This window comes from Aedes albopictus, chromosome 1 (genome assembly GCF_035046485.1).
Source record: "Aedes albopictus strain Foshan chromosome 1, AalbF5, whole genome shotgun sequence".
Classification (NCBI taxonomy): domain Eukaryota; kingdom Metazoa; phylum Arthropoda; class Insecta; order Diptera; family Culicidae; genus Aedes; species Aedes albopictus.
The window spans coordinates 125,388,123-125,415,361 of NC_085136.1; the positions used below are offsets into that span (position 1 = coordinate 125,388,123).

Consider the following 27,239-nt stretch of genomic DNA (forward strand, 5'->3'; position numbering starts at 1 on the left):
AACTAAAACGACGATTAAAACACCCTTCGCACACTGCTCATATGCTAATTGTGATTTCCATCATTATTGGCAAATGATAGCAGCCTACAGAAAAGAGAAAAGGTCATCTATAAAAAGGTTTTGCTGTCGTCGATCGATGGCTCAAATGGGGATTAAGTTGGTCGGGAGTCGAACCAGAAATGTTGAATACTGATGGAGCTGACCGTAAAGTTGTTCAATCTTCTTGATTTGATTTGTTTACCATTAGAGTCAAGCTTTTATAATTGTATTGTTAGAGCAAACTTTGCTAGTTTGTACATTGCATTTATTCAGTTTTTGCAGTGTTGAATTATTGAATTATCTTATATCACCTTTTAATGAACCCTTATGTAAAGAAAAATGCAATGCATCATTACATTGATAATGCCAATCTAAAGGATTATTGCATGACAAGTGTGGAATTACTGCATTTCGCATTGCAAATGTTGATATTCAGTCTAGTTCGTGCAATGATATAATGCTTGTGGTTACTTGGGTTTGGTCTCTTTAAGTCGTTCCCCTCTTCCTCGCTCAGTTTTGATTGCCTCTCTGTTTGGGGTTCGTTAGCTCCCTCGCCACGAGGCAAAAGCAAAAGATCGCTCTATAGAGCATGTTGCAAAACTCTTTTGATTTCGAGGAGGATTATCAAACCTGGGTAGCAGGGGGTCTCGGGCGTTTCACGAGTTCTCAAGGGCGTTTCAAAGGGTTTAAGGGGTATAAGGGAGTCTCAGGGACGATCTCAGTGGGTTTAGTGTTTCAGGAGGGCACCAGAGATTCTCAGGGGCAATTCAGGCGGAGTCAGAGGTGTTTCAGGAGGTGTCCTGGTCATGGCCATTGGCCATTTTAGGAAGTATCAGGGAGTTTCAGGGGTATTTCAGGAGATCTCATGGGTTTTTCAGGGTAGTAACAGGAGTGTAACTAGGGCATTTCAGGGTATCTAAGAGACGTTTCAAGGGCATTTCAGAGGATAGCAGCGGTTCTCAGGAATATTTCAAGCGATCTCAAGTGGCGTTTCAAGGGGCACAAAAGAACGAAAAAACGACGGGATAATTGCTTCTTCGTCACGATCGAGGTGAAGAATGCATTCATCAGCGCAATCTATAGAGACATCGCTGCAGTGTGCAGTGCACGAGGGGAAGGCCCCGGACTAACTTTGCAGGATTCTCAGTAGCTACATTGAAAACCGGACTCTGTGCTACCATATGTGCACTGCCGTAATTCTGCAAAGTGGCGTAAGCGCCAATCAAAATTTCGACGTCTTTTGGTATAAATCTTGTGAAATAATAACACTGTAGTATGTCTGCTATATTAGGATACAAGAGTTTGATGCATAATAACCAATAATATAACAAAATTGTCAATGTCGTTTACGTCAGTTTGCAGAAGAATGGCAGTGCAGGGTTTGTGTATAAGAGAGTTGAAGAGCCGTTTCAAGGAGTCTCAGGAGGAATCAGGAACGTTTCAGAGGGTTTCCAGGCGTGTTTCAGATTGAAACTGGAACTCTCCGAATTCCTCTAAAAAACTGCTCAAACCTCTTGAAATGTCTCTGAGACGGCTTCAATCTCCGTAAAATAAATCTCAAACACCAGTGAAGCCACCTTAAATCCCTCTGGAACGCCTCTGAACGCAACTAAAACTCGTTGAAGCCTTTTTAAGCTCCCTTCCCATAGAGCCCCCAAAAACAACCTTGAAACCCCTAGAACATCCTCTTTTTGTGTCTTAAATGGAATCCCAGGAAACCCCCTTGGCCTCATCTCAAACACCTTGAAGTAAAACCGTAATACCTTGATAATCCAGCATCGCCAGACTAGCTGCACTCACACAAGGCACCTATGAGATAATAGCTGTTTGCGACCTTGCTTAACAGACATCTTCAGTGCGTGAGCGTTGGTTATCTTCTATTTTTAGGCAACAATGGCGCCTTCTACGTCCGTCAGGAAGGGGGGAAGTGATGATTGCCATCGATTGTGACCACATCAGACCGAATATACCTCTGCGTCTGCACAAATTCATGCGGATATCGGAGTGTTGATGGGCTATGGTTGGCAGAGGGTTCACACATTGGTGCGTGGATGTCAGGCGTTATCTGATACACTGTCTATGTGCTGTGAAAATTTGGAAGAAAGGAAAACGGCTTTTTCAGCCCGTTTCTGTTCTATCGATGGCTATAACAATGTGAAAATGCATGAGTTGTAGAGAGGCGGGAGAATATAGAGTATATAGAAAGATACAAAGTTGAAGAAAAGGGGCGGGCCAGCAATAGAACCCAGGACCTTTTGCATACAAATCAGAAGTGGTGGTAGTCACTAGATCATTAGGCACTTCTTCACCTAGAAGACTACAAGATGCAGTGATTAACCTGAAATTTGAGTTCAGCTTAAAATTACTGCCCATGGTAAACTTTTTCAGGGAACTAGTCAGCGAACGTTATTCTATTCACAAAAACTGCTAGATCATTGAATTTTCACTAGATTTTGAAAGCTCTATCAAACTATATGATACTCACCAATATAAACTTTAGGCTGCAGCGAAAACCTCTTGTCCATTAAGGAGTGTCGCTGGACGATCTGTTGCTGCTGACTGGCCAGCGATGCCCGGTAGTTCAGTTCCTGGGTGGTGACATCGTACCCCAGCATGCTGAGAATGAGATTCTTGAGGGCCGCCCGGAAGTCTTTCAGATGGTAAGCGTACAGCAAAGGATTCACAGCTGAGTTGAGGTGAGACAGAATGATGCAGAAGAACATCAACGTGGGAGGGATCGTGCAGTCGCGACAGAACGCCACGATGCAGTTGATGGTGTACAGTGGAATCCAGCAGATCATGAAGAACAGCACTATGATCGATAGGTTCTGGGTGGCCTTTACCTCTCGCTTCTGGGCGGCACCCAAAACGCGCAGCATCGTGCCACCGTGCCCGTTCGGTTTACAACGACCAGTTTTCATGGCCGATATCCGAATGCGGCTGCTCTCTGAAGATCTACGGCTTTCCGAAGAAAGTCCACCGGAGGGATTCATTGTTACGATTTGACGCAGCTGAAATGGAGAGATCATTATGAACTGTTCATTTAAACCTTCTGTAATGCAGTACGAACTTGCTTAACTATAACTCGATATATGTGTGCGTAGAATGCCAGCATGATGAGTGCCGGGGTGATGATTGTCGAAAAGTACAGGAAAACTAAATAGTCGTAGTCCATGACTTGGAGGAATAGACAGGTGTCGATTTGGGGCGTTTCGTGCCATCCGAATAGCGGGAGAAAGCCGATGATTGAACCGGCCAACCAGCACAAACTGATGATAACTGTGAATGAAATGAAATCAATTGAAAGTATATGAAAAGCACGGTATTATAGTCAATTTAATTACACTTCTTTTATCATTCAATAAAATGCAGATTGCCCAACGTTCACGTTTTTCTGATATTCAAAAGTGCTTGTTTAACAACATTCAACCCGTAATTGAGAGTAGGTATTCGAGTCTGTGATTATGTCCGTGACAGTAGCCCGATGGAATGCATAATGAGTCAATTTGCTGCGTTTATTAAAATGTTAAACAATCCACTTCCGCAGCCGTTGTTCGGCAGTTCACTTTAACAGATGTCATCTATGAATTGTTTATTTACAGCGTGTCACCCGTGCAGATAAGCGGAAGCCGATATGGCATAGGTTTCCGCTAGATCGATTAATTATATTTGCATTCACTGTGAACCATGGTTACACTTCAATAAATTTTACGATGCAGTATGTGCAGTCTGCTGCAGTTGTGCATAACCAGATACCGGGAGGGTAAGGTTAGTGCAACTGCGTTCACTCTATGTGCATTGTATATGTTCATAAAGCTTCATGTTTTTTTTCCTGTGGTTAACTATGTGAATACGAACTCTAATACTTTATGTGGAGCAGACCTGGTGTGATGGTTAGAACACTTGACTATCACTCCGAGGACCTGGGAGCGAATCCCACTCCCGTCAAACTCCCTAAATGTGAGTTCTTCCTTCGGAAGGGAAGTAAAGCGTGGGTCCCGAGATGAACTAGCCTAGGGCTAAAAATCTCGTTGTTACAGATAAAAAAATATTCTATTTCATAGATTCCCAAACTTTTAGGTGCGCGCCCCCTTTTGCCAGCAGACGTACTTTTCGCGACTTACCATAGAAATTTCCTAATTTGTTGTCTATTAGGCAGTAAAATATTCGACTGTGCCTCGCTACCCCCTGGATGAAGGCCGGCGACCCCCCTGGCGGGTCGCGACCCACAGTTTGGGAAACCATGTTCTATATGAAACTCCTGGAGTAATTCTATGAGAGTATTTATAAACCTTACAAATTTCAAAACTCGAGGTCCTGAAGAATTTCCGGAAGAACTTATTGGAGAAATCCCAGAAAAAATGACGGAAAAAATAACTGGAGAAATCCAGCAGAAATCTAGTTCCTGGAGCTCTTAAATGAATCTCAAGAGGATCTTCTCGATGAAGGATATAAGGATCTTCTTGATGTATCTTAGACAGAATTCATAGAGAAGGAACCCTGGAAGGAGTTCCCGGAGGAATTCCTGCAGGATTCCCTGAAGGAGTTCTTGAAGCAAACCCGGAAGAAAATCTTGTAAAAATTCCGGAAGAATCGCGGAAGATCTTTTGGAGGAATATCGGAGAAAGTTCTAAGAGGATTACCGGGATGAATGTCTAGATGAATCTCAGAAAGAATTTCCGAAGAAATCTCAGAAGGAACCCCTAGAAGAACCTTGCATGGAATTCTTTGAGGGTCATGTAGGAATTTTGTCTGGAAGAAATTTCGAAAGGAGTGCAATGGATTCCTGAAACAACACCGAAAAGAACATCTGGAAAGAACATCCCCAAAGAAATCCCGGGTGAAATTGCTGGAAGGATACTAGAAGGAAGCTCAGGAGCTATTATCTAAAAAAAAATTGAAATCCCGGAGGGCACTAAGTTCCCGGAAGAATCCCAGAAAGAACTTTTGAAGATTTTTGTTATGAAGAACTCCATTTGAATCGCGTAAGAATTTTTTGGAGGAGTTCTTGAATAAATTGTGGAGAAATCGCGAAGGGACTCCTGGAGCCGTTTCTTACAAAACTGCTCGTGAATTTCTTCAACGAAGTGCTGTATTAATTTATATGAACCTCATAAAAGAATTCCATACGAAACTCTTGAACTAATTCCATAATGAATGCCATAAGAGAACAAAATCTAAGGAATATATGGGATAATTTCAGAACGAACTTTTTGGAGAATTCTAGAAGAATCAGCAGAAGTTGCAAAAGGAACTCCTGGAGGAATCCCGAGTTTTTTGAGGAAAACGCAGAAACATCCCGTATGAATTTCTTGGAGGAATCCTGGAAGACTTTCTTGGATAGATCCAACAACAAATTCCTGAATAACGCCTAGAAGAATCCAGTAAGAAATCCCACAAAAAATCTCCAAGAGGAGTTCCAAAAGTAGCTAAATCACAGGAATAAAACTTACTGAAGGAATCAGAGAAGGGACTCCTGAAAAAAAAAAACGGTAAAATATTCTGGCATCCCCTAAAGATTTCCAGGACAACATGGAGGATACTTCTGGAGGAAATTGAGAAGGATTCAAGAATACCTGCAGGAATCTCAGAAGGAGGAATTCTTCAAAGAAAGAATCCTGAAAAATAAAAATCCCAGAAAAAACTCCTCAAAGAATTCCAGAAGGAAGGTCCTGAAGGAATCATAGAACACAGATAAAAATAGTGAGATCTACACGTCATGTAAACTTCATTTTAGTCATGTAAACTTAATATTATGAAGGTTTGCATGATAAATCATGTAAATTTGTGTTATATGTCATGTAAGTACTCAGAGTCATGCTGAATTACATGACATATAATGGAAGTTTACATGATTTTTCATGAACTTTACATGATATGCCATGTAAACTTCTGTGATATCCCACGCTCCAATTATGTGCATCATATGTCACAGAATTTTAACTCTTTTTTCGATCTGTGAAGAAACTCCTGAAGAATTCTCTAAATAAAGAATTTTATAAACATATCCGAGAAATCCCAGAAGGATTTCTTTTTTGCCAAGATTTTTTTTTTCTGAGATTGCTCCAGAAGTCCTTCAAGATTTTTTTTCAGGAGTTCGTTCAGTGATTTTTCCAGGAATTTTTCTTCCTGAACTCTTTTAGGTGTTCCTATACTTGGAATTCCTAGATTTCTGGAAGAATCTAAGTAGCTCCATGAGGAATCCCAGCAGAAACTTCTGAAATTAACCCGACAATTGGGGAATCCGCCTAAGAATCCCACTGTAAACCCTAAAAATACCCACCGTAAATTTTATGCATTACTGAAATCTCTAATCGAATCTTAGTCGGAACACGCCAGAGCTCACAGAAAATCTCGACAATTATTGGTTCGGTTTGCATCAGATCTCTCTTGAAATACCACTTGTACTTCTACTACATACGTCTATGGGAAATTTCTACCGAATTTTCTTCGAAGTCCAAAGTTCATCCCCAGGGATCCCAGCAGATTTCCTTATCCGAGCTTCCTTTGCCAATTTTATTCTAAGAATTAGCCTTCAGTGGTATAGTTCCGAATGAATCCTTTTCATAAAGATAATTTTATGTACTCATGTGCTGTATATACTCTCCACAGAGAATCATTCTAAAGAAATGTCAATTGACGTATTCCCGGAAGGATCCTTGGAAGAACTCTTGAAGGTAATCTCGTAAAAGCCTTGACAATATTTTTAGAGGAAACCCTCGAGGTAAACCTGTACGAATTCCTAGAGAAAATGTTGAAGAATATTCTGTCAGTATTACCAGAGAACTCTCAAATAATGGAATCCTTGGAAATGTTCTGGAGCTCACCTGAAGGAATTCCGGGACGTTTTACTGGAATTTATTCAAAAAGAAATACCTAGATGAATTTCAAAAGGAATTCCTAGAGGAACTTCAGGTGAATTAAAAAAATCGGGAGGAATCCCTGGGAGAACTCCGAAAGAATTTTTCCTGGGTGAATTTCTGAAGAAATGTCTGTAAAAACCCCGAAGGAATTATTGTAAGAATTTCTTATGGAATCCCTTAGTAAACTTCAGAAAAAAACTGTTGAAGGAATTCCCGAAACAAACCCTGGAAAAATTTTAGGCAACTTCTTGGAGTAATTTTAAGAGAAATTTCTGGAGATATCCCTACACAAATTTCAGAAGGAGATCTCTGGTTAAATACTGGAAGGAATTCTAGGATAAGTCGTAAAACAATCCTTGGAGGAAACACTTGAGGCATTTCAGGGGAGTTTTTAAAGGAATCCCCTAACAATTTTTTGGAAGAATAATTGGCCAGGGTTCTGCTAAACCGAACTAAGCGCCAAAAATTTTATTCCGAGATAATTAAGTTTAAAGTTCAACAACTCACAAATAAACAACAGTAAAGATAATTTGAAAGTTTTCTGCACACATGTAACGTACAAGCCTTTATTAACCATCAGAGATGAAGAATACATGTAAATTATTTAAAATCATTGATATGATTACATTTAATTTCTCAGTACTTTGTACTCAGTTCACTCTGGCTGAACAAAAACATTGGAATATGGTATTTAGTTCAGTGTGGCTGACTGTGTTTCTTTGTTTCAGAGAAAACCAGTCGGATTGTGAAAAAAATCTGGATTTTTCATCGTGTGAAGTTGAAGTTGATATTCTTCACAATCCTTAACATGAATCAGACAGGACGCGTATAGTAGGTATAGTAGCACGGAGGTCTCAACATAGTTTGAAATATGAACGGCGGAAGCCCTCCCAGCTCAACAATTGCCACTCATGTTATTTTTTTGCGTAGGCCATGCATTATGCAGACACAGAGCAAGAGTGATTATGTCAAATGATGTCCTTGCATGTCCTGAGATGTGAAAGTGGAGCAATATGTGTACTTCAAATTTATGCTGGTCGAAGAAAACCATGAAAATGTTCTGCCAAAGTGAACCAAGACAAAACAAATGTAAGAATTACTGGATTTTTACACTGAAGGTAGATCATAATAATAGAAATACACTAGAACTCTAATGGCGCTGTAGTCACTTTTTTTAGGTAATTAAATTTATAACTTTAATTGTAATAATTGATTGTTTTTAACTGTCCAGCTGATAGAGGATCTTTTGTTTTGGTATATAAAATTTATTTGACACTTCTAGTACCGCTACTGACGCGGTAAGGGCGTGGCAAACTAGATGTTAGTCACACGAACAGTCGCGACATTGAACTTCTGTGGCTAGTTATTCTACTATCATAATAGTCTTCATCCAATGGTTAAGAAAACTAATTTTTTTTTTCAAAAAATGGTCTTTGGTTCGGTTTAGCAGAACCCCGACCAATTGAAAGGCTTTCTAAAGGAACACCCTAAAACATCCCTGAAAAAACTCCAAGAAGAATCTCTGGATTCGTTCCTGAAGAATTCCATGGATAACTTCTTGGAGGTAAAAAAAAGAAACTCAAGATATATTCCTGAAAGAATTGAAGAACGATTTTCTGGCTGAATTCTTCTGCAGGAGCTGCAGGGGGTATTCTTGAAGTAATTAATGGAGGGATTCGTAAACAAATCCGTGATTGAAATCCTAACGGATTTCTTGGAGAAAATTGTGAAAGAATTCCTTTTTGGGAGAATTTCCTGGCTCCTGTATGGATTTCTCTAAATTTATCTTAAAGAATTCCTATACAAATCGCTGGAGAAATTTCCTGAAGTAATTGAAAAAAAAAATCAGGTATTGCTGGAAAATCCCGGGAAAAATTCGTGGGTGATAATGGGAGGTTTTTTTGAAATTCTTGAACGAATCCCTGAATAAATTTGAAGAGATTCCGGGAGAAATTTCTGAAGAAATCACTATAGGAATTTCTGGAGTAATCTCTGGAAGAATTCCCGATGCATTCCCTGGAGGAATTCATGGAAAAAAACCCTGGAGGAATGCTTGGAGGAATTTCTGAGGGAATTCCTGGAGGAATGCCTGGAGGAGAAGAATCTCTAGAGGAATGCCTGAAGAAATGCCTGGAAGAATCTTATGAGAAATATCTAGATAAATTATTGGAGCAATTCTTGGCAGAATCCCTGTAGAAATTCCTGGAGGAACCACCGAAGGAATCCCTGGAGGAATCCCAAAGGGAATTTCAGGAATATCTCAAGGATTTTCTGATTTTTCATGAAGAAATTTCTGGAGGAATATTTGGAGACCTGGATAAATTCCTGGGGCAATCCCTGACAAAATTCCCGGAGGAAATCTAGGAGGATTCCCTGGAGAAAATTCTGAAGAAATCCCTTGTGGAATTCCTGGAGGATTTCTTAGTGAAATTCCTGAATGAACCCTTGGAAGATTTCCTGCAGGATTATCTGGAGAAGTCCGTGGAGGAATGCCTAGAGGAATGTCTAGAGGTATTCGTGTTTCAATACCTGTAGGAATTTCTGGTGGAATCCCTGAAGCAATTTCTGGAGGAGTACCTGGAGGAATCTTTGGAGAAATTTCTGTACGAATTCCTGCCGGAATCTCAGCAATCCTTGGAGGAGACCCTAGAAGAATCCCTGGAAGAGTTCTAGGAGCAATACCCGAAGGAATTCCTGGAGAAATCCCAAGAGGATTCCCTTGAAAAATACCTAGAGGAATCTTTGAAGGAATGCCTGAAGAAATAGCTGGAGGAGGCCCTGGAGCAATTCATGGATAATCCCTGGAGAAATTACTGGAAACATGCCCGTAGGAATTCATGGAGGAATCTCTGGAGGAATTCCTGAAGGAATCTATATAGGATTTTTCAGAGGAATATCTGAAGCAATCTCTGGAGGAATTCCTGGAGGAATCCCTGGAGTAGTTGCTGGAGGAATGGCTGAAGAAATTTCTGGAGGAATATCTAGAGGAACTTCTAGAGGAATCTTTAAAGAAATTCCTGGAGGAGTGTTTAGAAGAATTTCTAGAGGAATTCATGGAGGAATCTTTCGAGGAATTCCTGGGAGAATCCCTGCAAGAATCTTTTAAGGATTTTTTGTATTTCTCAGAGGAATCCCTGCAAAAAATCTCGGAGGAATCCTAGAAGGTATCTCTGTTGGATTTACTGAAGAAATACCAGGAGAAAGTACTGAAGAAATCGCTGAATAAATTTTTGGAAAAATCCTGAAGGAATCCTAAAAAGAATTCATGGTGGAATCTAGGCATTCTTGAATAAATCCCAGGAGGGAGTCCAGTACTAATCTTAAGAAGAGTTGCAGCTTGGAGATTTTTCTAAAATAGTTCCTGGAGTTGTTCCTGAAAAAAATCTATTAAAATTTCCCGAATAAATCCCTGGAGGAAATCCTGAAGGAATTTCTGGAGGAATTCTTGAGGGAATCCCTGGAGGAAGTCTTGGAAAAATACATGAAGAAACGCTAGGAGGAATTCTGTTTAGGAATCTATCTATCTATATATAAATGCAGTAGCATACGTGGGACCGCGCATAACTTGCGAACGGATGGTCCGATTTTTATCGTCTAAGTTTTGTTCTGTTAGTTTTCACCCAAGGAAGGTTTATGAGGCCAAAAAACATGGGAAATTGAGAGTTTTTGAAAATCGATTTCCTAAACATTTTGGCTGGGGACTTGGTCTTGGCTAGAAACTTGAAACGTCAAAAAACGCAGTAGGCAAGACAAAGTTAGCCGGGTACAGCTAGTTATGAATAAAATACTAAGTCAATAGAAAAGTTTATTTCTTGAGAGAATTTTTCAGGAATTCTGATTTAAGGTGCCCTTAGAAATCCGGCATTCATATAAGGTTGCTATGATTCACGTTGTGTGGCTATATACAGGGGGTGGCCAAAATGTTTGGGATAGGGAACTTTCTTTCTCCCACAAAAAAATTCAACATGCTATAACTTTTCATAGAGTGCATCAAAAAATCTCAAATTTTGACTGTTTATCAAACTGTTATATGTGCATCATTGGTACAAATTTGGGATCGATTGAATAATTTTTCGCGAAGTAAGAACCGTTCGGGTAAAACACTATTGATAACTTTTTTCAACGTTCAAAAAGTATCTATGTTTTAATAGTTTGCAAAGCATTTGTATATTGTTAGTTTATGTTCAAAATTTCATTCAATTCGGTTCACTGGTTTCCGAGATATGACAGCTCAAAAATAAGTTATCTAAAAAATAGTGTTTTACCCTGAACGGTTCTAACTTTGCGAAAGATTAATCAATCGAGCCCAAATTTGTACCAATGATGCACATAATAGGTTGATAAACAGTCAAAATTTGAGATTTTTTGATGCACTCTATGAAAAGTTATAGCATGTTGAACTTTTTAATGAGAGAAAAAAAGTTGTCCATCCCAAACATTTTGGCCATCCCCTGTATGTTGGACTTGTTTGGCCAAATATTTGTCATGTCTAATGAGACGAACAACGTCCGAGTGCCAGGGAAGGACTCTAAGCTCAACTGTGCACTATGGTCCTCCGGAAAGTAGGGGGTTGGTGTTAGGCCCTACGAGTCAGCCGTAAAAAACATTGTAACGGAAAATCAGCAACAGAATAAATAATACGAACCGAGGCCAACGGCAACGACCCCAGCGAACAAAAAGGACTTGCGATTGGGAACTCGGTACGTGGAACTGACGATCGCTCAACTTCATGGGGCGCACCCGCATACTCGCCGATCTACTGAAGGACCGCGGGTAGCGTAGCGCTGCAGGAGGTGTGTTGGACAGGATCCATGGTGCGAACGTTTAGGGGTAATCATACCATCTACCAGAGCTGCGGCAACACACGCGAGCCGGGAACAGGTTTCATCGTGAAGGGTGATATGCAGAGGCGCGTGATCGGTGGCCGATCGACGAAAGAATGTGCAGGTTGAGGATCAAGGGCTGATTCTTCAATATCAGCATATTAAACGTGCACATCCCATACTCCGGAAGCACTGATGATGACAAGGACGCAATTTACACGCAGCTCGAACGCGAGTACGACCGCTACCCAGCCACGACGTCAAGATCATCATATTTAGGAGATTTAAACGCTCAGGTAGGCCAGTAGGAGAAATTCAGACCGACGATTGGAAAGTTCAGCGCCCACCAGCAGACAAACGAAAACGGCCTACGACTCATTGACTTCGACGCCTCCAAAAACATGGCCATACGTAGCACCTTTTTCCAACACATCCACCCTTATCGTTACACCTGGAGATCACCACAGCAAACGGAAACTCAAATTGATCACGTTCTGATTGACGGACGGCACTTCTACGACATTATCGACGCCAGCACCTATCGTGGCGCCAACATCGACTCCGACCACTATCTGGTGACGGTCAAACTGCGCCCAAAACTTTCCGTCATTAACAATGTACGGTACCGGCAACCGCCACGATACAACCTAGAGTGACTAATACCACCGTATGTCGCCTCAGCATATGCACAGAATCTCGAGGCCACGTTGCCAGACGAGGGCGAGCTCGATGAGGCCCCTCTAGAGGACTGCTGGAATACAGTGAAAGCAGCCATTAACGACGCAGCCGAGAGCACCATCGGGTACGTGGAACGGAATGGACGGAACGAATGGTTCGACGAAGAGTGCAGAACGGTTTTGGAGGAGAAATACGAGCGGTAATGCTGCGGCAAGGGACCCGACAGAACGTGGAACGTTACAAACACAAGCGGAAACAGCAGACCCGCCTCATTTGGGAGAAAAAGCCTGGAAGAAGCGGAGTGCGAAGAAATGGAACTGCTGTGCTGTTCCGAAGAAACACGGAATTTCTACCAGAAGCTCCACGCATGCCGCAACGGCTTCGTGCCGCGAGTCGAAATGTGCAGGGATAAGGACGGAGGCCTCTTGACGGACGGACGTGAGGTGTTCGAAAGGTGGAAGCAGCACTTCGATCAGCACGGGAGACCACGGCAACGGAGGAAACGACGATGCCAGTGCAGCGCAAGACGGAAGTGAACCATTTCCCACGCTGTGGGACGTTAAGCATGCCATTCATCAGCTCAAAACTAACAAAGGAGCTGGTAAGGATGGTATGACAGCTGAACTCATCAAGATTAGCCCAGAAAAGTTGGACACCTGTCTGCACCGGCTGATAGCCAGGATCTGGGAAACCGGACAGCTACCGGAGGAGTGCAAGGAAGGGGTAATCTGTCCCATCCACAAGAAAGGCGACAAGTTAATGTGTGAGAACTTTCGAGCGATCACCATTTTGAATGCTGCCTACAAAGTGTTATCCCAGATCATCTTCCGTCGTCTTTCACCTAAAGTAAATGAGTTCGTGGGAAGTTACCAAACCGGTTTCATCGACGGCCGGTCGACAACGGACCAGATCTTCACCATACGGCAAATCCTCCAGAAATGCCGTGAATACCAGGTCCCAACGCATCACCTGTTCATCGACTTCAACAGCATCGACAGTATCGACCGCACAGAGCTATGGAAAATCATGAGCGGAAACGGCTTCCCTGGGAAACTAATTAGACTGATTAAAGCAACGATGGACGGTGTGCAAAACTGCATAAGGGTTTCGGGCGAACTATCCAGTTCATTCGAATCTCGCTGGGGACTGCGACAAGGTGATGGACTCTCATGCCTACTCTTCAACATCGCTCTGGAAGGTGTGATGATGCGACGAGTCGGGCTAAACAGCCGGTCAATTTGTGTGCTTTGCGGACGACATGGACATTATCGCCAGAACATTTGGAACGGTGGAGGAGCTCTACACCCGCCTGAAACGCGAAGCAGCAAAGGTCGGACTACTGGTGGTGAATGCCTCAAAAACAAAGTACATGCTGGTAGGCAGAACCGAACACGACCGAATCCGTCTGAGTAGTAATGTAACGATAGACGAGGATATCTTCGAGGTGGTGGAGGAATTCGTCTACCTTGGATCCTTACTGACGGCTGACAACAACGTGAGCCATGAAATTCGGAGGCGCATCATCAGCGGAAATCGGGCCTACTACGGGCTCCAGAAGAAGCTGCGGTCTAAAAAGATGCACCCACGCACCATGTGCAAGACGCTGATAAGACCGGTGGTCCTCTACGGACACGAGACATTGACCATGCTCGAGGAGGACCTGCAAGCACACGGAGTTTTCGAGCAGCGCGTGCTAAGGACGATCTTCGGCGGTGTGCAAGAGAACGGTGTATGGCGGAGAAGGATGAACCACGAGCTCGCTGCACTTTACGGCGAACCCTGCATCCAGAAAGTAGTCAAAGCCGGGAGTTGTTGCCGGACAACAACCCTGCAAAGTTGGTGTTCGCGACAGATCCGGTTGGCACAGGAAGGCGTGGATCGCAGGGAGCACGATGGGCGGATCAGGTGGAGCGTGACTTGGCGAGCATCGGGCGTGACCGAGGATGAAGAACGACAGCCACGAACCGTGTATTATAGAGAAATGTTGTTGATTCAGTATATCATGAATTTGATGTAATACTAAATAAATGAATGAAGTAAGGGAAAATATTTGCATTGAAGTGGAACATGAAGAAACGTTGTCCGCCAACGAGAGGAAATGACTCACAATAAACTCTACCCACCCGAGCAGAGGAGAATAGCAAGTTAATAACTACGAAATCACATAACCTGTTTTTATATCTTGTTTTGTTATTATTAAATTATCAAGGCATAGCTTTTCCATAACAAATTTTGTTGGACAATCTCATTTTGTTATAATCAAGCTATTGATATACATTAACTAAATTACATTTAAATAACATGTTTTGTTGAAGTACAAGTTTAGTTATTGTTGTACTATTGATCAACTTATCAGCAATAGCACAACAGTAACAAGTCTTGAAATCACAGCAACAATTCGACAATTATGACCTGTCCCTTTGTGTTGTTCCATTTTTGTATTCAGTTAGAAAGGAAATTCATGAACGACTCCTTTTAAGAATTCCTTAAATAATTTTTGGATAAGCACTTGGAAGTTCTGGAGGAACCTTTCGATAAATCCCTGGAGAAGTCTTCAAGAGAACTACTGGCGCAATTTTCTTGGAGATTTCGAAGTTAATTCTTCTGAGCAATTATTAGGATTCTTGGCAGAATCTTTTGAAAAACTCCTGAAGAATCCTTCGGAAAAACTCATGGTGAAATCCTCAAAGAAATTTTCAGAGAAATCTCAAGATGAACTTCAGGACTAATGATTATAGGAAATTCTGAAGAAACCCTTGAAGGGATTCTATGCAGGATTCTGGAGGAATTTCTAGAGGAGTCTTTGAAAATCCATGAAAGATTCCGTCAAAGAACTCTCGGAGAAATTTCTGGAAGATTTTTGGAGTCATTTATAGAAAAGTTTATGAGCAAATCTGTCGACTAATTTTTGGAAGAGTTTTATGACAAAGTCATTTGATAAACATAACAGAAGTTTTTGACGGAATCCTTAGAGAGATAAATAGAGGAATTTTAGAAAAAAATATTGCAAAAATTTCTGGTGAAAGTCCTGTAGGAATCATCTGAGGAAGCTCAGGAGAAATTATAGCAAAATTTTTGTATGAATTCTTGTAGAATCCAGGAGGAATATTCGACATAATTCTTGAATCCAGGGAAAAATCGGAGGAATTAAAACAATCTTTCCAGGAAAATTGTAATAATATGTACAATAGTTCCAATATCCCAAAAATTTTCTGCAAAACTGTTGAGCATTCTAAAAATTCTTCAGTTTCTATGCTGAAAAAAAAAAACACACGTACTCCGAAAACAATTAAAGTATAACAGTTTATACATTACAGGTGAAAATCGAAGCTCGTCGTATTTGATAATATAGAAATTACTAAAGTTCGATTATCTTGCGACTTCAAATCTCTCAGAATGAATTAAAAGCTGCAAATAGTTTTTGTCGATCATTTGAAAATATTTCTTACGTCAGAGTGATGAACCTCATGTTGTTGGCGGGTTTGTGAGACAAAGCGAATAAATTTATATAATAAGTATTATAACTTATTTAGTAACGAGTTTGATATCATAGCAAATTCTGCTCTCCGATTATTATCAATAACATATTAATATCAAAATTTGTTATTGAAATATTTTCCGAATTCACTGTTATTAAGTTGTTATTGAAACTAACAAAACAAGTTATTGAAATGGTTTTCCAGGAACATTTTTTTGTTATGGAATTTGTTATTTTGCCGCTTATGACAGACAAGTTTATAACACAATATGTTATGGTAATAACTTAAAAATAATCGATTTTATTATTCAGTTATTTTGTCCAAATAACACAGCTCCTTATGCTGTTGTTATTCCCTTCTGCTCGGGCAGACAACCAGGAGTCGCATAAGGATGCACGCAGTACATCGTATAAAGTACTAATTTAAGTTACTATCGCTGGAGAAATTTCAAATATTTTGAAACTTTTACGACGTTAATCTCTCAAGACATCCAACTGGAAAATTTTTCGGCTACGCCTATGAACTTCCATTCATCACATACATACAGGCTTGGGTCACACAAGCGCACACTACAACAAAAGGTTACTGACCGTCTCTTGGTAAACGGAGTTTTTTGCATGTGCAAATTCTTCTAACAAACCCAAATCCACCATATCTGCTCAATCACAATCCTAGAAGTGGTTAACGAAATTTATCATTCGAATGACCGATGAACGAAAAAATTTCAAGCGCAATGCTTAAAATAAATTTATGACTTTATAACGAATCGAGCCGCCACTTGTTTTATTAACCGTCCGTCGTTTAGCGTGATCATCTTCATCATCATTGTCACCATACAAGCATGTCAGCGTCGTCCGTCAGCGAGCGTCTGACTGCTAGAATCACATGCTAATCCAATTTATGTGTAGTGTCTGTGATGAAGAGCATTATGCCGCCCAAGCATTTTGTTTTATTTTCTGGCTCGTGCGCGCATGATGACGATGACCGGTGAAATTGGTCAAGTGAGTCAATTGATGTGACCTTGTAGGTACCTAGGACTTACCTATTGCGGTTTTCGTGCGGACGTTCCGCGAGTACGCCATCGGGTGTAGAATGGCCCAGTACCGGTCGACGGATACCGCCACCAGGCAGAAGATCGATATCGTACACAGTACGATCAGCAGCGAGATGGTGAACAGGCATGCGTGGAGATTTCTCGGCAGCCCAACAGACGACAGCACTGCGAAGGGCACTCCGAGCAGTCCGACCAGGAAATCGGCCGTGGCCAGCGACACTATGTAGAAGTTAGTCCGTCTGCGAAGGCGTCGTTCGCGTTTGAACACCACAATCACCATTGCATTGCCGACCACGGCCATCAGTGCCACCAGACCCTCGAACACGGCGTATGTCACGTCCAACCTGCTCTCGCCGGTGGCCGACACGTAACGGGTGGTCGTGAGGTTCCAATCAGCCACATCGGTGCCATTGTACGCAAAATGCTCGACGAATCCCGTGGGGTCGATGTCGGTCATTGAACTACTTTAACTAAATAGCACCCACGTGTGTCACTCTGGACCCGGTTTCGAATAACGCACGCACACACAGACTCACAAAACCTGGTTCACAATTCAACCAGATAAAACCGAATTCGCCGCTATGTCAGTAAAATTAATTATCCTGCATCGATAATATTTTTCGCACGCCTGTCTTGCTCGGTAGAATTTTTCACTTGGCTGTTTTCGCCGACCGATACCGCGGCAATTCACATGTCGCTAATAACACTTTTTATTTATTTATTTTCCTCTGATTTTTTCCGTCTCTCTCGCGCCACCGCAGGGACACTGAACATCGGACGCGATAAGCCGTTAAATTTCATTGGTTCGGATTGTGGCGCGAGCGTCCGGTTCCGGTGACCCATTAGACGAACTTTATCCGGTTGCGCGCGCCCTCTGGCTGACCGCTGGCTGCTGGAGGTGGTGGTTCAAATTGCTGGCGTTTCGGCGGTGCTGCTAGGCATCCGGTGGAAGCCACGTGCCACGTACTTCTATGGATTCTGCAACAAAACAGACAGGAAATATAATTATTATTTTTTGCTGATATTCGGTGTATCCGGTCGAGACAGAGTGAGCGGGCTACGGGCAGTGTCGAATCAAGGATTATGACTTTTCACAATTAATATGGATTTAAAAAGTCCATCTCAATTGGTGGGCGACGTGAGACGTAAATACGATACGCAGATAACCAGGTGGGCTGCAAAACTATGAGTCGATAAGGGGAGCGTCCAACATAGCTCTGGTCCTCACAAGTTCCTACCTCATGCTTCTACGGGTCAAGCGATGACAAAGACCGCCAGCTAAGAGTTGTGTGCTTAGCTGGTAGTGCAGCCTGGGCACTGTTGTCCTTCTGACTTCAGCTAGATTGAGGAGGCACGAGCGTCTGTTCACCAAGGAGGTGCGGCTCAAACAGCGTCTGTTCTGGCATTCAGCGGCTGAGTAAGAAACGCTGCACCACGCCCAGTGAGATCCAAGGTGGTAGCCCCATCAGCGTGGTCGTCCCAAGTGTTGGTTGGGACGTTAAACAGAACTGGCACGATGGCCCTTCGGCGAGACAGGAGTGTTGGCGTAGGCCCAATAAGCCACCCGTAAAAATCCCCATTGCGAATAACATGGGAGAAAATACGACTTGAAACAATCGGCAAAGACCCACGCGACGAAATAAAGACTACGATTGGCAACTTGGAACATGGAATTGCAAGTCACTTGGTTTCGCAGGATGTGACAGGATAATCTACGACAAACTACATCCCCGCAACTTCGACATCGTGGCGTTGCAGGAACTTTTTTTGGACTGGACAGAAAGTGTGGAAAAGCGGGCATCGAGCGGTTACCTTCTACCAAAGCTGTGGCACCACCAATGAACTGGGAACAGGATTGATAGTGTTGGGTAAGATGCGACAACGTGTGATCGGGTGGCAGCCGATCAACGCAAGGATGTGCATGTTGAGAGTTAAGGACCGTTTCTTCAACTACAGCATCGTCAACGTCCACTGCCCACACGAAGGGAGACCTGATCACGAGAAGGAAGCGTTCTACGCGCAGTTAGAGCAAACATACGATGGTTGCTCGCCGCACAACATGAAACTCGTTGTGAATGAACGCGCAGGTAGGAAGGGAGGAAATGTACAGACCAGTAATTGGGCGAAACAGCCTGCACGCCGTATCGAATGAAAACGGCCAGCGATGCGTAAACTTTGCAGCCTCCCGTGGTATGGTAGTCCGAAGCACCTTCTTCCCCCGCAAAGATATCCACAAAGCCACCTAGAGATCACCCGACCATCAAACAGAAAACCAAATCAACCACGTTCTAATCGACGGTAAATTCTTCTCGGATATAACCAATGTCCGCAAAAACCGCAGTGCGAAAATAGATTCGTGTCACTACTTAGTCGCTGCATGCATGCGCTCAAAACTTTCGTCAGTTATCATCACGTGTCGAAGTCGAACGCCGCGGCTCAACATCGAGCAGCTGCGTAACGTAGAAGTGGCTCAAGACTACGCGCAGCAGTTAGCAGTGGCCCTACCAACGGAAGAACAGCTTGGCGCAGCTACACTTGAAGATGGCTGGAGGGACATCCTATCCGCCATAGGTAGTACCTCGGCTACAGCACTAGGCTTCGTGACTTCGAATCACAGAAACGACTGGTACGACGGCGAATGTGAACAGTTGAAAAACGAGAAGAATGCAGCATGGGCGAGAATGCTGCAACACCGTAAGAGAGCGAATGAGGCATGTTACAAACAGGCGCGGAACAGGCAGAACTCAGTCTTCCGGATGAAGAAGCGCCAGCAGGAAGAACGAGATCGCGAAGCGATGGAAGAGCTGTACCGTGCTAAGGATACACGAAAGTTCTACGAGAAGCTGAACCGCTCGCGCAGAGGCTTTGTGCCACAAGCCGACATATGCCGAGACAATCACGGGACTATTCTCACGAGCGAGCGTGAGGTGGTCGAGAGGTGGCGGCAGCATTACGATGAGCACCTCAATGGCGACGTTGCATGTACCGAAGGTGGCGTGGTGACAGATCTAGGAGTATGTGCACAGGACGAAAGACTTCCGGCCGCTGACGTCCAAGAGATTGAGGAGGAGGTTAGGCGGTTGAAAACCAACAAAGCCGCTGGAGAAGATCAACTACCAAGCGAGCTTCTAAAATAAGGTGGAGAAGCACTAGTGAGAGCACTACACTGGGTCATTACCAAGATTTTGGAGGAGGAAGTATTACCGGAGGAATGGATGGAAGGTATCGTGTGTCCCATCTATGAAAAGAGCGACAAGTTCGATTGCGGGAACTACCGCGCGATCACACTACTGAGCGCTGCCTGCAAGGTATTCTCTCAAATTTTATACCACCGTCTATCACCGATTGCAAGAGAGTTCGTGGAACAATATTAGGCTGGATTAATGAGTGAACGTGCTACAACGGACCAGATGTTCGTCATCCGCCAGGTGTTGCAGAAATGCCGCGAATACAACGTGCCCACACATCACTTGTTCATCGATTTCAAATCGGCGTATGATATAACCGATCGAGAACAGAAATGGCAGATTATGCACGAATACGGATTCCCAGATAAACTGATACGATGGATCCATACGATCCATCGTCGATCGAGTGATGTGCATAGTTCGAGTATCAGGGACACTCTCGAGTCCCTTCGAATCTAGCAGAGGGTTACGGCAAGCTGATGGTCTATCGAGCTTACTGTTCAACATTGCTTTAGAGGGTGTAATAAGGAGAGCGGGGATAAACACGAGTGGAACGATTTTCACGAAGTCCGTTCAGCTGCTTGGTTTCGCTGATGATATTGATATTATTGCTCGTAAATTTGAAACGATGGCGGAAACGTACATCCGACTAAAGAGTGAAGCCAGGCATATCGGATTAGTCATTAGTGTGTCGAAGACAAAGTAGATGGCAAAGGGCTCCAGCGAGGAATCACCGAGTCCGCCACCCAAAATTTATATCTACGGTGAAGAAATCGAGGCGGTTGAAGAATTCGTGTACTTGAGCTCACTGGTGACCGCCGACAACGACACCAGCAGAGAAATTCAGAGGCGCATTGTGGCAGGAAATCGTGCTTAATTTGGATTCCGCAGAACTCGTCGTAACACGAAGTTATCTATCTACAAAACGCTGATTAGACCGGTAGTCCTCTATGGGCACGATACATGAACCCTACGCGCAGAGGACCAACGCGCCCTTGGAGTTTTCGAACGGAAGGTGTTGCGTACCATCTACGGCGGAGTGCAGATGGAAGACGGGACTTGGAGAAGGCGAATGAACCACGAGCTGCATCAGCTGCTGGGAGAACCAACCATCGTCCATACCGCGAAAATCGGGAGGCTACGGTGGCGGGTCACGTCATCAGGATGTCGGATAGCAACCCGACTAAAATGGTTCTCGAGAGTCATCCGACCGGTACAAGAAGACGTGGTGCGCTGCGAGCTAGATGGGTCGACCAAGTGGAGGACGATCGGCGGACCCTACGCAGAGTGCGGAACTGGAGACAAACAGCCATGGACCGAGTGGAACGGAGACGGCTACTATGTACAGCAGAGACCACCTAGGCCACCTAGCCTGATCGGTAGAGTAAGTAAGATAACCGGGAGTCGCATAAGGATGTACGCATTATATCGTATGAAGTACTATGTTGAGTGTGATAATAGTATAACGTATTTAACTTTACTGGTCAGATCAAGGCCTGAGAGTCCTTAAAATGGATCTCGAGAGCAATCAGACCGGTACAAGAAGACGGGTTGCGCAGCGAGCTAGGTGGGTCGATCAAGTGAAGGACGATTTACTGACCCTTCGCAGTGTGCGTATTTATTGGTGTCGCACAATCATGAACCGAATCGAATGGAGACGCCTCCGGTGGGTGGTGGACGACTTGCCAATGTGTTGAAGCTACCGAAAACGAATGCGAATGTCAACATTCTTGGTATCACCACAGGCTCACCTCAATTGATCAAAGCCAAGGTCAGCTACGAATTGCTCCACCTTGAGTAAGGCCTTTTTGGTTATGAAAATGGTCACAGCCGGCCTGCCAATGAAGTCGTTTCAGATAGATCCCGATCGGATTCCTGCAGACGTAGCACTTGCAGACCCTTCGTTTCAATCGATCGCGACGAACCGATATTCTGTTAGGAATCCAATGAGCTATTCACTGGTCAATCTTGTGTAAAGAGACCATTTTTTGGATGGGTAGTTAGTGGTGCAGTTAGCGAGTAGGAAACAGAACAAACTTCCTCAAACATGTGTAGTTGTGACGAACGAAGTGTTCAGCGAATATATGCGCAGGTTCTAAGAAACGGAAGCTATTCCCGAAACACGAAAGCTGACCGAAGCTAGCTGCAGAACGAAGTTTCCAGTAGACATGTCGGAGACCACCGAATGTGTTCATCTACGAACAGTATCGAGCATTAATCCCAAATTGTCATGATTAAGGGCATATGGTCAAGACAAATCAAATGGTCGAGGTAGCGTACTCCACGTCCCATCACGCGGTGTTCAACCCAGCGAGCACCACTTAAAAGACGAGAGTCGTTTTTGCAGCGACAGGGACGTCATGGGACGTAAACAAATGAAGTTCTTTTCCCGAAACGTGATCCGAAGTCGAGAAGCTGATGGCATGAGATATTTGTGACCCGATCAACCAGATTTTCCCCGTGACTGTGGCTACAAACCCCCGGGACACGCGGTGCACCGATCTGGCCCTAGAAGACTGGTGGTAACTGAACTACACTGGGGACCAACGGATTTGGCCATCGTTGCGCCACACGCCACGGGTACGGTGACCGCAGCAATTGGGGTGAGGGCGGTAGTGAGGTCCGGCTGGTTTACCCCGCTTACTATCGCTCAATATCCGAGGCATTATCCGTCCAGTCCGCGAGTGCTCACACATTTGTTGACCCCCTCGGCCAGTGTAATTCAGTCCTCCGAACGCCGTTGGACACAAAGGACCCCCGTACACTGCACTTGGCCAGAAGCGTAGGACCGTTCGACTTCCCGAAGGCCAACAATGTCTAGTCTAAGTCCACAGCACATTGTGGACAAAGAACCGCAAACACATCACGCGCCCAGGAGTGTAAGGGTTGCAGAATTGCGATAGATCAAGCCTAATCCGTTAGGCCAGGCCGTTAGATCAAGTGGACATCCGGCATCCCAAGAACGTCCCACATGGCAAAAAAACATAGGACGCCAGGTTCCCCACGTCTTCAGGAGTTCCAAAGCCCAGCTGGACGACTAGCATTCGAGCCAGGTAGCCAGGGAAACAGCTAATCCTCATAGCCCGAGAGCGCAAACGAAAGGTAGCCCGAAGACGCCGAGGTCCAGCTGCCGGTTACAAAGATGGCACATGAAGCCCATACGTTCTACCGGGACTAAAGTTCTTGATTGGCCGTAACGATACCCCTCCTCCTTTCTCTATGTAAAAAACCCGATTCAATACACCTATGGTGAACAGAACCCTTCTTACACTTATTAAAAATATTGTTGTATTATTCGTATTTAACAAATTTATTTTGTGTGATTGACCAAAAGTTTTAGAAAATATTGTGGATTTGGCATCTTGTGGATTGGTTTCCAAAAAAAGCATCAGAACATGGATTAAACTACCAGAAATGCCAGACACCTCCTAGAATATTGTATGAAATGTAAAAAAAAAATAGCTTACATATTCTGGAATATTGTATCTTTTGTTAACTGCCAAAAGATCTTGAATCGATTAACAAATGGATGAGAAAATCAGCGAGATACACTTTGTCTAATATCTCTTAATCTGTCGAATAAATTAGCTCCGAAGTACTTGATATTCATGGTTATGGTGTAAAAAGGACAAAAATGATATATCTACTAAGTTAATCAGTTTTGGCATTAGCTAGTTATTTTGGCTGTCCGGTTCTTGCATTTTTCCCACTATATATAAATGCAAAGCTTTCATTTAACATATTGTTAGTTTTCATAAAATTCCTGTGAATTTGTAATTTGTTACTTATAATTTTGTTGAAAACAATAACCTGCCAGTATACACTTTGTATGAGGTCAGCATTATTTATTGAAAAATAATTTCCCATGGACAGGCTAAAAACTAATGCAAGATAACAAGTGAATATAATAATAAAAAATAATTTATTGAAATACTCTTCGTAAGATATATCAGTAATCATATGTCGAATCGAAATAAAATTTCAGGGCCTTATACAGGGATATTGTAGCTTGACTTTTTTTGTAACGCACATACACACACATACACACATACACACACATACACACATACAGACATTTGCTCAGTTCGTCGAGCTGAGTTCATTGGTATATGAGACTCGGCCCTTCGGGCCTCGGAACGAAAGTCGGGTTTTCGAGCGATATTTATATCCTTCTTATGGGTGTAAGAAGGGTAAAAAGATGATATGTTGCAGCCTACAAACAATACTTGTGCCACGTCATTTCATGGAGGACGTCCTTGGTTTCTCTCGTAATAGGTCAGTCTCGTATATCGTTTGTTCCGTTGGGCAAAGGTAAGTTAGTCCGCCTGAGTAAGCAGCCGCTCATCATCATGAGACGGTATAGACGTGGGGCTAGCCGGTACTAAAAAACTTTGCGCTGCGCTTGTACTTGCACGATTGATTTCTAACATAACGCAAAATTTGAGCATGTCGAGGAGCGTGTTCATCTCGTAGGCCAGAGTATAGCAGAATTTGACCCGACGCCAATCTGTGTTCTCCAAAGTTCGGCCAACGGACTTCGCTCAGTCCTAGGATCTTAAGCTTCATACGGCATGCCTCATTGGCTAGTTGTGCCAGTTTACCCTGCTGGGCTAGGGTTAATTGATTCCAAGTTCCAATTCTTGTCCGTTCCCGAGCAGAAGGGAATAACAACAGCATAAGAAGTTGTGTTATTTTGGCAAAATAACTGAATAATAAAATTGATTATTTTTAAGTTATTACCATAACATATTATGTTATAAACTTGTCTGTCATAAGCGGCAAAATAACAAATTCCATAACAAAAAAATGTTCCTGGAAAACCATTTCAATAACTTGTTTTGTTAGTTTCAATAACAACTTAATAACAGTGAATGCGGAAACCCAAGTAACACACATGTTATATAAAAGTTACGACAGCGCAAGTTTAGGTGGTATAGAAGTTTATTTTACGTTATTTCAACACAATGTTAGAATTACGTAAAATAAACTTCTATACAACCAAAACTTGCGCTGTCGTAACTCTATTATAACATGTGTGTTGCTTGGGAAATATTTGGATAACAAATTTTGATATTAATATGTTATTGATAATAATCGGAGAGCAGAATTTGCTATGATATCAAACTCGTTACTAAATAAGTTATAATACTTATTATATAAAATTATTCGCTTTGTCTCACAAAAATAACATGAGGTTCATCACTCTGACGTAAGAAATATTTTCAAATGATTAAAAAATACTGTATTCAGCTTTTAATTCATTCTAAGAGATTTGAAGTCGCAAGATAATCGAACTTTAGTAATTTCTATTTTATCATAAACGACGAGCTTCGATTTCCACCTGTAATTTATAAACTGTTGTACTTTAATTGTTTTCGGAGCACGGTTTTAAAATCAGCACGTGTACCTGAAAATTTTTGATCGTCGATAGCAATTTGTGACTTTTGTATTGTTTTTTTTTTCAGCATAGAAACTGATTTTTTAATATGCTCAACAGTTCTGCAGAAAACTTTTGGGATATTGGAAAGATTATTTTAATTCCTCCGATTTTTCACTGCATTCAAGAATTATGTCGAATATTCCTACTGGATTCTACAAGGATTCCTCCAAAAAATTTGCTATAATTTCTACTGAACTTCCTCTGATGATTCCTACATGACTTTCACCAGAAATTTTTGTAATATTTTTATTCTAGAATTCTAAAATTCTTCCAGAAATTTGTCGACAGATTTGGTCATGAACTTTGCCATAAATGACTCCAAGAGTCTTCGCCAAAAGTTCTTTGGAATCTTTCATGGATTTTCAAAGACTCCTCCAGAATCCTGCATAGAATCGCTTCAAGGGTTTCTCCAGAATTTCCTGTGATCATTAGTCCTAAACTTCATTTTAAGATTTCTCTGAAAATTTCTTTGAGGATTTCACCAGAAGTTTTTCCGAAGGATTCTCCAGGAGTTTTTCAAAAGATTCTGCCAAGAATTCTAATAATTGCTCAGAAGAATTACACTCGGTATTTCTGAGAAAATTACGCCAGTAGTTCTCTTGAAGACTTCTCCAGGGATTAATCTAAAGGTTCCTCCAGAACTTCCAAGTGCTTATCCGAAAATTATTTAAGGAATTCTTTAAAGGAGTCGTTTAGAAATTTCCTTCTTAACTGAATACAAAAATGGAACAACACAAAGGGGCAAGTCATAATTGTCGAATTGTTGCTGTGATTTCAAAACTTGTTACTGTTTTGCTATTGCTGATAAGTTGATCAATAGTACAACAATAACTAAGATTGTACTTCAACAAAACATGTTATTTTAATGTAATTTAGTTAATGTATATCAATAGCTTGATTATAACAATATGAGATTGTCCAACAAAATTTGTTATTGAAAAGCTATGCCTTGATAATTTAATAATAACAAAACAAGATATAAAAACAGGTTATGTGATTTCGTAGTTATTAACTTGCTATTCTCCTCTGCTCGGGTTGTTTCACGCTTAAAGTCGTTGCCGTTGGATCAGTTGGACAACAGTTGGAAGTCAGAAGGATAACAGTGCCCAGGTTGCACTACCAGCTAAGCACACAACTCTTAGCTGGCGGTCTTTGTCATCGCTTGACCCGTGAAAGCATGAGGTAGAAACTTGTGAGGACCAGAGCTATGTTGGACGCTCTCCTTTTCGACTCACCGTTTTGCAGTACAAGCATCTTATTCAGTCACGCCTATTCAAATAATATGATGAAGAAATTTGTGATAAACATCGATTTCAACTTTGTAAGAATCCAACACAATCATCCAAATACATGTCTAATGGATGAGATGAGACTTTTTAATAGAGTGGTGACTGCTTTGGACTGAAATTAGAGAAATTCGAATTAAATGTCTACTCAAGAACACCTACTTTCATGAGCTCTGCGGAAAAGTTTCGGCATACATTCGATAAAAGTAATGATTGACCCTAGTTATAGAAGCATTACCGCATTGCTATCACAGTTTCATTGAGGTTAACTTTTTGGATTGATGACCTATGGTGCACAGAATTTGTTGCAGTAATGCCGGAAAGCAACCCTGCCAAATTCGTGTTCATCACGGGTCCAATTGGTATAAGAAGACGAGGCGCGAAGCGTG

The 27,239-nt window shown here is 42.5% G+C and overlaps 1 protein-coding gene across 8 annotated transcripts in view; it reads right to left on the bottom strand.

Moving 5' to 3' along the window:
- Window positions 1-27,239, bottom strand: part of LOC109422953 (5-hydroxytryptamine receptor 2B) — a 172,379-nt gene that overhangs the window by 8,465 nt on the left and 136,675 nt on the right. For all 8 annotated transcript variants that reach the window (XM_062845351.1, XM_062845349.1, XM_062845350.1 and 5 more), the window contains 3 exons: window positions 16,925-17,914; window positions 3,110-3,318; window positions 2,525-3,050 (listed from right to left, as the gene is read on the bottom strand). In XM_062845351.1, coding sequence (XP_062701335.1) covers window positions 2,525-3,050; window positions 3,110-3,318; window positions 16,925-17,393 — 1,204 coding nt within the window. In that variant the 5' untranslated portion in view covers window positions 17,394-17,914. The remainder of the gene's footprint in view (window positions 1-2,524; window positions 3,051-3,109; window positions 3,319-16,924; window positions 17,915-27,239) is intronic.